This window comes from Macaca fascicularis, chromosome 8 (assembly GCF_037993035.2).
Source record: "Macaca fascicularis isolate 582-1 chromosome 8, T2T-MFA8v1.1".
Classification (NCBI taxonomy): domain Eukaryota; kingdom Metazoa; phylum Chordata; class Mammalia; order Primates; family Cercopithecidae; genus Macaca; species Macaca fascicularis.
The window spans coordinates 133,782,275-133,794,868 of record NC_088382.1 but is presented as its reverse complement, the minus strand read 5'-3'; the positions used below and the strand labels follow the sequence as shown (position 1 = coordinate 133,794,868).

General features: G+C 42.5%; 1 protein-coding gene across 1 annotated transcript; it reads right to left on the bottom strand.

The window, feature by feature from the left end:
• Positions 1 to 8,498: 8,498 nt before the first annotated feature.
• On the bottom strand, positions 8,499 to 9,304 carry LOC102120559 (neuropilin and tolloid-like protein 2). Its single transcript, XM_065518690.1, has 2 exons — positions 9,280 to 9,304; positions 8,499 to 8,998 (listed from the first exon to the last, which is right to left on the bottom strand). The coding sequence occupies exons 1-2, from the start codon at positions 9,302 to 9,304 to the stop codon at positions 8,499 to 8,501; spliced, it is 525 nt and encodes a 174-aa protein (XP_065374762.1).
• Positions 9,305 to 12,594: the final 3,290 nt, after the last annotated feature.

Genomic DNA, 12,594 nt, shown 5'->3' with positions numbered 1-12,594 from the left:
GCTTGCGAGTGGGTGGAAGGACGCTGGCCAGGGACACCTCAGTGGCGGCTCCCCCAGCCAGGCATTGGTTCCGCTCCCTACTTTGGTCTTAATAGAAACACAACAGTTCTCTTATGCTTATTTTTTCATAAAATCTTTTGTATCCTTTTGCTTTCAAATGATCTGTGCTCTTGTGTTTAAAATGCATGTCTTATAGACAGCATATAATTGGATCTTGCCTTTTAAAATCTAGTTTGACAATCTCTGCCTTTTAATTACAGTGTTGTTTGGTTCATTTTTATTTAATATAATTATTCACATGGCCGAGTTTAAGTTTAATGTTTTGCCGTTCATTTTCTCTTTATCACACTTGTTTCTTGTTTCACTGTTGGACCTTTCCAAAACTAAGCAAAGAGTGGATCACCTTAATCAAATCAGGGATTAAATTATTAGAAGCCTCAGTCCTTGGCAGGGATGTTCTAGTTCCTAGTTGCTGTTAACACCTAAATATCAGCCCTTCATATTTTCCAACTAACAGTCTTGAGTATTTTCCAAAGCTGCTCCTTTTGGGAGAGCTGTAAGCCTTATTTTATTTCTAGTCTTGTGAGAATCCCCAAAACTTTACCCAGCTTCCTGGAAGCTCAACTTTTGCTTTTGGAATCAGCAACCAAATTGAGCGGTAAAGAAGCTGCACTTTCTGGCTTTACTTCAGGCTTTGCTGGATCTTGTCCTGTCAGCTCTTTGCCTCAGTAACTTTCTGATGCTTTCATGGGCATTCTTTATATTTTGTTTAGGTTTTCTTTTTATCGTCTTCAGCAGGATGGTTGGTCCAAAACAACCTAGTCAGTATTGCTGGAAGCAAAACTCATCATTATCGTGTTATTATTTACAGAAAAAACAATTCACAGATGTCATGGCCTCATCTCATAGCCTGTATAACTTACTGCTATATAACTTGGAGAAGTCATTGCCCTGCCCTAAGACCTGAGTTCCAACACTGGCCAAACACTCAGAAATATTTGGTCTTTTATATATTTTTTGAGATCTTGCAGGGGTGAACTCCAAAAATAATTTTGTTTTGGTAGTTGATTGTTTTTTAATTCAATGGAATTAACCTGCATTATTGGTGATTATGTAATTAAAGTTCTGAGGCAGTTAACAATTTTTATTATTGGGAAGGGTCAATTCATTTGATGTAATCACAGCATGTTATCAATAGCAAACTGAATTTTGCTTTGTGCTCATATTTCTCCCTAAATATTATTTATTTGCATTTAATTTATTTTAGCTTAACAAAGATTTACCCAACCCTCTAGTGACATTTTCAGGACATGATTTTAAATGACACGTGTTATCCAGTCCCATTACTTTGTCTTATTTATGTTGTTGTTTTGTCAGGATTGGAATAAGTGACATGTCATGATTTATTTATTTACTTGTAAAGAGTTTGATTTAGGGAGCATTGCATTGGAAATATACAAGTAAATTTGGTTTCAAGCATCCTAACCTGTTTTTCACTTGATGAACTGAGATTTTGATTCCTTTTTAATAAAAAAGGGGGGGATGTCATGTAAGAAAGCACCCAATGAAAGCAGAACCCAGAAGGAAGGGTGAGGTGGGAGAAACTGGCTGAGAGGGAGAAGATGTTGAAAGACTTTGGGAGATCAAGTTTGTCATGGAAAGGACAACGGGCTGGGAACAGGAAGACCTGGGTCCTAGTCTCAGAGCTTCTGGCTGTCAGACTTTGGATAGGTCCCTTCTGCCAATGGGAAGCTCAGGAAGATGAGGGTAGGGAGAGCAGTTCTGAGCAAAGTCCATGTCCAAGGGAGGTGGAGGGTCTCTTTATCCAGTTAATTCTGAGGAATTCCAAAAAGTAGATATCCCAGGCCTTCCTTGCATGTACTCTAGGATCAATCTACCAGTAACTTCCTATCTCTAGCCCTCAGTTTCCACATGTATAAAATAAGGAAATTGAAATCAGTAATCTTTAAGACCTCTTATAAGCCCTAAAATTTCAAGACTTTGAAAGGAGATTTTAAGATCCTACCCAGCTTTAGAAGTTTGGAGGACGTTTGAAACTGATGCAAAATTTTGTGTGTGTCATGTGTATGTACAGATGTGCATTTTTTGGGGGAGAGGGTTCTTAATATCATCATTAGGTTCCAGGATGTTCCATGAATGCAAAAATATCAAGAAACAAATGGAAAATTAATCTTAGTAATTTAATTATAATAATCTAACAAGCATCTTATTGAATAGCTTCTACGTATTCCTATGAGCACATAAATGAATAAGATGCAGTTCATGCCTTTGAGGAATTGTTAGTCAACAAATCATCAATGTAAGTTGTATCGGTTCTCCTGGGATGTGTTGAATTGGGTCAAGGGTCCGAAATTCTGGGTTCTAATCCTAGTTCCTGTAATATTTGGCTGTGACTCTGACCCTTAGTTTGCTCAATCAAGAAATAGATTTAATAAAACATATTTTGCTCCCTTCTTAAGGTGGTTCATTCAATCTATAGGTTAGAGCCATGTTAGATACAAGGGATACAGCTGTGAATGAAACTGAGCCTGCCCCATGGAGCATAGATCAGTTGGTAATCTATGGATTTGATTTTCCTGAGATAAATGTTACAGTGTGGGTGAGAAGTGAGAAATAGAAACTGTTATTCACCTCAAACAGGAGCCTGAATAAATGGCTTTATTTTCTCTCCTCTTCTTCCTTTTATATTAAATTGAACTCAGAAAATAAAAAAGCATCTATCTAGACCACCCATTTGTCCACTATGCTTCCTGAATACAGAGAGAGAACAGAGATGGGAACTGTGAGGTTTCTCTAAGGGACAGCCATATGTATTTTGCAAAGTATTCTCTGGGCTTTTGGAGATACTTTGGTTGGAGGATGCTGGAGGCAGCTGCTGGGAACTGAAAAGGATTGAGAGTATATAATGATGCTCCCAAAATGATCGGTTGAGCATAGGATAAATGGCATTGTTTCAAAACCACATAGAAATAACTATATTACTAAATACTTAACAGCCTTCTAAAATAATATAGGGGCATCTCTATAGGTCAGAAACAGAGAAAGAAAACAGTAAACCATCAGCAGTGTGTATATTAGGGACAGACACTTAAATGAATGTATTCAATAATCTATATGAGATAAAAGAATGAATAAAATTCATTGATTTTTGAACAAGGACAGTGATTATGAAGCAAGAACAAGCAGTTAATTTGTTATTTTAACAAGTGCAGCAATTCTGAAGATTATAGAAGAGTCAATCTGTAAACTCTAAGGTTAATTATAAAAAGATAAAGAGGTAGAAAAGATGAAAGTAAAGATAAGTAGAGGGGACAGAGCAAGAAGATACAACATACCTCCAATAGGGGTTTAAAAAAAGATAAAATAAGGCGCTGGAAAGATGACATGGGAAAATTTACTGCCTGAGAAATTCCCGGAACTGAAGGAAGACTTGAGCTCTCAGAACAAAAAAAAATCTACGAAATAGAATTTAAAAAAATGAAACCTGGGCACAATGTAGCACTGCCTCAGAATAAGCCCCGAAAGGGAAACCTAACAGCTACCATAAAGGAAAAGCAGATTACCTCCAAAGGGGTACAATCAGTGCCATCAACTTCTCAGGAGCCACATCAGATGCATGAAACAATGAAGAACCAGCCTCAAAGTGCTGAGGATATGTGTCTTTGAACCTGAAACTCCATATCTAGCCAAGTCTGTGTTTTAACAAGCCTTCTAGGAGATCCTGAGGCATGCAGAAGTTTGAGAACCACTAGGCTGCAGCATGCTCTCCACAGACATCTAACTCAATGACTTATTACTAACTCCTTTGCTCCTGCAAATGCCTGGAACTTGGCTTGCCAAATTCTGCTCACTTTTGCCAACACCTGAAGTGGATGGTATAACAGGGATATATCTTAACCTAAATGAGTGAAATCACAAGGGGGTTGAGTTACAGACATTCATAAGGTAGGTTGGAGTGGGACAAGGAGGGGCTGAGATAAGAGGTGTCATTTGGGGATCCAGATGGCTTTCCAGCAGCCACCCACATTATACGGGATGTTGCTTACTTGGGAAATGGACTTGGTCCATGGGGAAGTGAGTCATCCTTGTCTTCCCTCAGCCTCAGTACTCTAGAAGTGGAGGCTCCTCTGGCTAAGCATGTGTCTGTGTTTAATGATTTCTTTGCACCAAGACAGAGTCTGAAAGAAAGTTTGCAATCAATGTATATGAAGGGCATGAGACCCACTTGCTTCATTTTCAAAAGGTGTATTTTCAGTCTCTCTGGGAGATGCCCTGAAGAAACTCTTTAGAGATCTTTCCTCCCAGCTAGTTCGGGTGTTTACTGTCTGTCTTTTCTAGCTCTGAGTCCAGTTTTCTGCTTCAAGGACTTTTGTCATTTTTACAGTGTTTATTTTTCCCCTTGGATAAAAGGGAAAAAAAATGGGACTTTCTATCAGTTAGCAGTGGAAAAGTGGTTTAAAGCTTTGCTTTTCAAATGTAGTGGTGATCAGACTTGTCTCATAGGGACCCAGAGCCCGGAACTAAAAGGAGTGGGTGGAAGATGGTCTGGAAGCCTGCAGTATCACTGTGTACTGTGCCTTGGGCTCAGCCCCAGGTTAGATCGTCTTATTCATCTGAGAAGGAAATGTGTTTTGGATGGAGGGATGAATGAATAAGTGTTTTTATTTTCTGGTTGATTTGGTTTCTGTTTCCTGGCACCTAAGGCAAAATGATCAATCCCTTGATAAATACGTTGAAATCTTTGTATAGCATCCCATAGCATACAGAGTGCTTCTATGCTCACTGTTTTTGACTGAGCCTCCCAGGGGCACTCTGAAACTTGGAGAAGTGTCACCCAGTTCCGCCTTTGGGACAAAGAAGCTGAGTCTTGGGAACACTTAAAACTATACATTCAGGAAGGTGCTGAATTGGGACCAAGAGTCTGTCTCTTTAGATTTTCTCCTTAGTTAGGCAGGTAATGGAGCAAATTCATCTACCTTCCATTCAGGGCAGGGGAAGGAGAGAGTTTACTAGAAAACTACAACCATGAGAGTGATAAGGTCCTTGCTGCTATGCAGAAAATGAATTATCTGGTCCCCGTGTGTCATTACCAACTGGTAACAACCTGGAGGCAAGGGGAATAAAAAATTTGTCATCTCAGTCTCCAACATTAATTCCTTGAAAGGGGTCTGAATACAATAGAGAAAATTGTATTTTCAGCCATGCTTGCTCAAAAAGTAATGCTATCTAAATCAAGGGCATAACATTAAATCACCATTACAATTCGATGAAAGAACCTGGAGAGGAAGAGGATAATGTGGTGTGGATTTGGGGAGAATCAAGATTAAACAGTCACTGTTGATTATGATAAAGAAGGAGAGAGTGGTGAAATAGACAGTTCCGGAAAATCGCGATGCTACCACTGGGTATCCAAAGGCTACACGGGGTAAATTTGGAATCCATTTTTCATTTTCCTTACTGGTTGTTCTGCACTGGTTAATAAATATAACTTTGCCTCTCACCCCCATCTGGGGTACAGGAGAAAGTGATCAAAGGATCACATTTTAAAAATGGGTTTTATTATTTAAATGACTGGTCTTCTCTTTTTATTCCTATTGTTTGAAAATAGTTGAGTTCCTTTTTTCTGATTACCATGCTACAGATGTTTATCGTAGAAAGTTTGGAAAAAACAGAAAAGCATAAAGAATGTAAAAATCACCCGTAGTTCCACCACACAGACAGCAGTAATATTAAGGTGGTATTGTATTTACATCTAAAATTTCATCCCCACACCCATACACAATCCACTAATTACCCCAGTTCTCATCAGCCTATGGTTGCTACTAAAACCACTTTAGGGAGAAGCCCTTCTTTTCTTCTCTTCATACTCTGTCCTCTCTTTGGAGGGACACATTGCCAAGGCTTAAGGAAGGTGGTGACCAGTGCATCCTGATTTGCTAGGGACTTTCTGATTTTAGCATGAAAACCCCTACATCTTGAGAACACCTCAGTTCTAGGGGAACTGGGATGGCAGGTTTACCTCTATCTCTTCCTCCCAACCCATCAGCAGAAAGCAAGACTGATTCGGTCCTGGAGAGCTGGTGGGAGGCTGGTACTTGGTGGCCATGTTGCTCTGTTGAGCAAGGTTAATGTGCTAAGGTCACTGCTCATTCATCTCAGGGCTCTTGCTTCCTGTTGGATCTGTGCCCAGGCACAGTGAGCCTCATGAGCACACGATTCCCTGTCTGCCTTAGCAGCACCTAAAGCAAAAAGACAAAGCAGTGGATTGGCTAATAAGTTAGTCCTGCTATGCTTGTCCATCTACCTTCCATTCAGAGCAGGGGAGGGAGACAGTTTACTAGAAAACCATGACCTTGAGAGTGGTAGAATCCTTGCTGATATTGAGACAATAAATTCTCTGGTCCCCATTTGGCTCATTGTGCCCGTTGCCAACTGATTACAACCTGGAGGCAAGGGGAATGGGTATTTGTAGTCCCATCTCCAACACGCAAGTGCCTTGATGTGCAGATCCCCTTAAATCAATGAGAAAACTAAGGGTTTTTGATACGGATGCTAGGTTGGCTTCTAGTGTAATGTAGCTTATTGTAGTATCATCAGACATGAACTGAGTGTTTTGTATATTGTGAATTGAAACATGAGAGAAATTTTTCTTTGCTGGGGAGATTCATTAGAAAAGTCAGTGAATTTGGGTAGTAATGGCTTGTGATTCTTGCAACAAGTTGGTAGATTTCCTAAGGACAGGGTGTGACTTGAGTTGGTGGCTCTGGCTCAGTGAAGGCTGAATCAAGGTCAAAGATGAAGCCTCTCACTGGAGCCAGCTTTGGCAGTCACGGAGCAGGCGTGCTAGTGTACTGTCTTCCCTCTGCTCGCTTTTGCCTCTGTAGCTCCACCATCCTCCCTTTTCCCACACTTTAACTAGACACCTGGCACCAGCCCTTGAGGAACTCTTGAAGCCCTAACCATGCTTCCCATCAAAACTGACTGTCCTGAGGTCCTTTAAGGGGGTGGTAGAAGCAGCAATGATGAATCGAGCCTGACTATCTGGGTGAATTTAGTGTCTTGGCAGCTCCTTCTGCCTATGCCCAAGGTCCCCACCCTCCTCTACGAGCCTGGCGCTGATACCCTCTGAGTAGGAGTTTGCTGCGTTCTGACTCCCACCTTTACTTTGTCTCTTCTTCCTCTTTCTGATCTTCCCACGTTCCATCCTGTCCCCTTCTCTGCCTGGGAACTTCAGAGTCAAGGTCGAGTTTGATGGTCTTCCTGACTGGTTTTCATCTCTACCCAAATTTCTGAGTTTTTTTTTTTTAAACTATCCCACATCTCTTGATTCCTCCCTAGTCTTCAAGCATTCTAAACCACCAAGGCCAACAGCACCTGATAAACCAGCAGAAGCCCATCTCTGGCAGCCCTACCAGCCGGCCCATACTCAGAGCAGAGAGCAAGGAATTTGCTTGGTTCCCAAGACAACCATCTCAGATCCAGAGGGGGAAGCTGTTCAGGGACAGAGCAATAGGTTTCTCAACTGATTCCTTTCACTGGGGTTCTTGTGGGTTAAGAGATGGGCCCCAAAGGGAGGGAAGATAGGGAGCCAGCATGTTACATCACACAATAACTGGAATTTGTTCTGTCTCTGTACAACACAGAAAGTAGTTTCACAGCCACAATCTCTATGCTCACACCAAAGGCCTATGGGAGGGACAGCCATGGGCAGGAGGCTGATGAAGGCAAAAGAGCATCAGCTGTGAAGCCTAGCTGCTCAGGGTTCGAATTCTGACCTGGTAAGTCACTAGCAGAGTAACCTTAGCCAGCTACTAAACCTCTCATCTAAATTGGGGAAAATGCCTTTCTCACAGGGTTAGGAAGATTAAATTATATAGTGCATTAATATACTCATCAGGGAATGTGGCCTATTAAATAATAGCTGTTACTACTATGTCTTTTTTTTTTTTTTTTTTTTAAGTGTATCGTGGGATCAGAATATTGACAGAGCTGTATCAGTCAAGAGCAGTATTCCCCCTTGCTAAAACTAATAGGCAGCCCAAACCTGGCTCCATCTAACCACCTCTTCCAATACTCTTTAACTGGTGGTGCTTTATGACACCAAGCAATGGATGATGATTATTGTTTCCACGAATAGAGTAAGTTCCTTGATTGGTTTAACATATATAGACAGCCTGAGAGAATAAAAACATCACCATACAATAGATTAATGGTAAATCAAGGTCTTCGTAGTTGCGGCAGGAGAAAAGGGTTGGCTGCTGGAAACAGTATGGTGCCCTGGAGGTTGCCCACGGGAAACAGTATGGTGCCCTGGAGGTTGCCTACGGGAAACAGTATGGTGCCCTGGAGGCTGCGTATGTACACACTTAGGAATTCACATCACCTTTAGCAGAAGATTAGAATTCAATGGATATGAACGCTTATGCAGAATCTTCTTGCCTCCTGAAATAAATTTCACAGGGAATCTCCTCCGTTACTCAGTCTTCCAGCGGCTGTTCAGGGCACTTGTGTCCCTGTTCGAAAGTGTAACTACTTTTCTTGAAGGTGCTATTGAACGTTTTCATTGGCTGTGGTTGTGCAAAGTCATTTCGGAAAGGAAGTTCCATGGAAGTGAGGTTGGTCCTGCTTTGTTTGATGCTGGAGGTCAGAAACCCCCAGTGGTGGTCATGGATGCACTGGGAGGTGGTGGAGGAGTGCCACGTCTTCTGGTAGTTGTTCAGTTCTTCTGACAAGTCTGTCAGATTTGCAGAAATGTCTTTGTCCCTTAGCGAAAACAGTTCATAATGAAGAGGATCAAACATTTCTTGGAACCCGATTTTATGAAAAGCAGTTTCGTAAGCCATGACGTTCTTTTGAGACTGTTTCACTTGTACTAAAACAGCAATAATGAGAAGGACTAAGACAATCTCTGAAGTAATGCCAATAATTGTCCCATGAGTTTCAGTGTTTTGTTCAAATAGTCCTGCCTTTTCTCTTTTCTTTATAATGGTTTTCATCCCAAGGATATGCACAATTTGGGACACCATTACAGACTAAAGGATTATTGATGCACATGTTGCTATGTCAAAAGACAATGCTGCCTGTGCAGGGAGCTGATGATCCAGCAATTTTACTTTTAGCTCTATACTCCACAGAATGGAAAGCAGGAACTCAGTTACTTGCACACCAAAGTTCACAGCAGCATTACGCACAATAGCCAGAAGGTGGAAACAGACAAAATGCCTATTGATGGGTGGGTGGATAAACAGTATGTGTTATGCTCAATGAAGGAAGCAAAGAGCATTTGAAACCTGCTAAGCCAACGACCTTGATCTGCCCACACTTGTATCACTCCTATTCCTGTTTTAAGCATTCCGTCACTGGCCACAGTGCTGCAAAACTTGGCCTTCAGGTTTTCAATATAACTGGTTTCATCATAGACTGCAACAAAGTTTCTCTTGCATTTATTTGAGCACTCCATTTGATAATCTAGGAACCTCAAATCCTAGCTTTTGAAGTGGCTTCCATGGTCCAGATGCAATCAATGACTTGGCCAGGTTTTATTTTCTCTTCTTGTTCTACCTGACTAGAGTGCACTATTCCGTCTGCTCTCGAGAGCTCAAACCCACAATCTGCTAGGTAAGTAAAGTCTGGATCTAGAATAAATGAATATTAGTTCTTTTCATCAGAACTAAACTTAATCCACATGAATCTCCCTGTTGATCTGATTAATGGAGGGCTTTTCATGCTGCAATAACGATCTATAAGGGGAGAGAAACCAAATGACCCATCTGGAACTTCCAAGTGATCAAACCGACACTCAAATGATGGCTCTGTATAATAATAATGTTCATCAAAACTCAATTCTTTCACATGGAGCAGCTTCCAAAATGTAGATACACTCCTTGTTTGGATATGAGATAGGATAATTTGGTAAAGCAAAATGACCTCCATTGCTGGTTTGAACCGAAATGTCACACTGGATTGCAGGAATGTGCTTGATTCCAACATTTTGTCCATCTCTGAGGGCTGAGCAGAGCCCCTCCAGGGCCATGTTCCCTAGCTGTCCAGCGCTTTGCCAGGGGCTGAGGCTGCGGCGGCACTGTTCCGTTCCCATCGCTGGCTAGCAGCTGCCTCCCCGCGGGGCAGGGCTCAGGTCCTGCAGTCTGCCATGCTCGAGGGGTGCCACCTCCCGCCCCTACGCACCCCGCCATCCGCCCACGACAGGCGCCACCTCCTGCTCCGCAGTGCCTGGTCCCATGTACAGCCCGGGGGGCCCAGGAGTGCGAACTTGCTGCATGGGGTCACTGAAGTGTTACTACTATATTGCAGATAAAGAAACTGAATCCTTAACACGTGAGTCATTTGTACAAGGTCATATGGCCAATCCGTAGCTAAGCTGGACCTCAAACCCTGCCTACTGATGTCTTACAGCCTTAAAAGAGGAAGGGAGAGAGGAAACAGCGTGTCTTAAGCTTGTGAAAATAGCTGTCGATTTCCAGAAGATTATCACGCAAGACCCAAGCCACAGGTCTAGGTTTTAATATCCTTTATTGAGCACTCACTGTATGCCAAGAATTTAACTTTATTATCACATTTATTCTTCATGGTTCACCTGTAAGTTTGGGGCTATGATCACCATCTTTCTCTCTCAGAAGGAAGGTTAACTTGGATTTAAATCCAGTTCTGCCATGTTAATGGCTTGTTCTTAATCACTGTGCATGGCCTCTCCTTATGGGTTCACATGCTCTAGTCCTTGCAGGGTTTATGATACAAAGCAGGAAAATACTAAACTTGGAAAGAGGCAGAAAGCTGGTCTTACAGGTGGAGACAGGAGGCCTAGGGGAAGTGGAAAAAGCAGCTTTGGTAGGACTTGACCGTGGGGAGGACACACTCCTGACATTCCTCCTTTTCCTTTTTTGTTTTTTTTTTTTAATAGCGTCAGGGTCTCACTCAGTTGCCCAGGCCACAGTGCATTGGTGCAATCACAGCTCACTGCATTCTCAAATTCATAGGCTCAAGCAATCCTCCTGCCTCAGCCTCCTGAATAGCTGGGACTACAGGTGCTCACACCACCACCCCTGGCTCATTTTTTTTTTTTTTTTTTTTTTTTGTGGAGATGTGGTCTTACAATGCTGCCCAGACTGCTCTCAAACTTCCTGGCCTCAAACGATCCTCCTGCCTAAGCCTCCCAAAGCTCTGGGATTACAGGTGTGAGTCACTGGGCCTGGCCCTTCCTCCTTCCTGTGTGCTTGTTCCTGATACATTCTTTTCTGCAGTCCCTGGTTTAAAAGATCCAGGCCTGAAGCGAGTGCCAAAATATGACTGGGAGTCTGTGAACCAGAACTCCAATCTGATGAGAATGATTTGAGTTGAAGCTCGACCAGACAGTTGCACAGAGCTACCTGTTCCTTGTCAGTCAGGCTGCTTGGATTTCAGTCTTGCCACTCTCCTTCATTTTTTCCAAAGCAGCAGTTCCCCATAAGGAATGACATAGACAACACCAGGGAATTGAAGAGTCAGTTGCCACTTGTTTTTGCATGTCTATTCATAGAAGAAAGAAGGTCAGGACAGTGACAAATCTTGGGCTTTGTCATCAGAACCAGGGGGTGGATTCTGACTCTGCCACCACTTATTAGCTGTGTGACTTTGTAAAATTTACCTAACCTCTCTGGCCATCTGTAAAATGGGAATAATTAGGGAAGAGGGGCCTGTGCCAGGGAAGACTGCATCAGTGGTACCACCGTCATCCACCACATTCCAGGACCTGATTCTTGCCTCAGAAAGCCCAGAGATGCACAATTGTCAGTGCTCAGGTGATGAGACCTTCCAGACTGTCTCAAGCTGAGTAAAGTGCACACCTGAGTGAGGCAAACACCAGAATCCCAATTGATTTACTTTACAGTGAAAAATAGTTGTCTCATGGAGCAGAATGCTTGTATTAGCATGATTAGTCTATTCGCTCCTGCCAGCAAGTCATTGGGAGGTCAAACCTTCAATGGACAGTTGCTTTGATACATATAAAGCAGATAAGGCAGACTTTGGATAATTTTGAGATAAGATCACTGCAGTAATTTAAAATTTGCTTTGAGGGGCTACTCTATGCCTGTTATGGGCTTGTATATCCCTAAAAAAAGTTCATGCTTTGAAGCCCTAACCTCATGTACCTGAGGATGTGACTGCATTTGGAAATGGGGCTTTTAAAGAGGAAATTAAGTTTAAGTGGGGTTATTAGGGTGGGCCCTGTCCAGTCTGACTGCTGTCCTTATAAAAAGAGATTTGGCCACAGAGACGCATAGAGGGAAGATGGTGTAAAGACACAGAGAGAAGACGGCCATCTACCAGCTAAGGAGAGAGGCCTCAGGAGAAACCAACCCTGACAATACCTTCATCTTGGACTCCACCCTCCAGAGCTGTGAGGAAATACATCTGTGTTGTTTAAGCCCCCGACTCTGTGGTATCTTCCTATGGCAGTGCTACTAAACTCATACACAAGGCGGCATGGTATAGGAGAATCTCTCAAAAATGGCCTTCCAATCAGCAGCAGTAGTCACAGCTGGGGGATGTTTTGAAAAACAAGGAGGAGGCCGGGCG

Excerpts from the sequence above, each read along its gene's own strand:
- LOC102120559 (XM_065518690.1), bottom strand. The coding sequence starts at position 9,304 with ATGCTCTTTGCTTCCTTCATTGAGC. Across the intron at positions 8,999-9,279 it reads CTTTGCTTCCTTCATTGAGC|AAAGAGAAAAGGCAGGACTA; the intron begins ATAACACATACT and ends CCATTATAAAGA.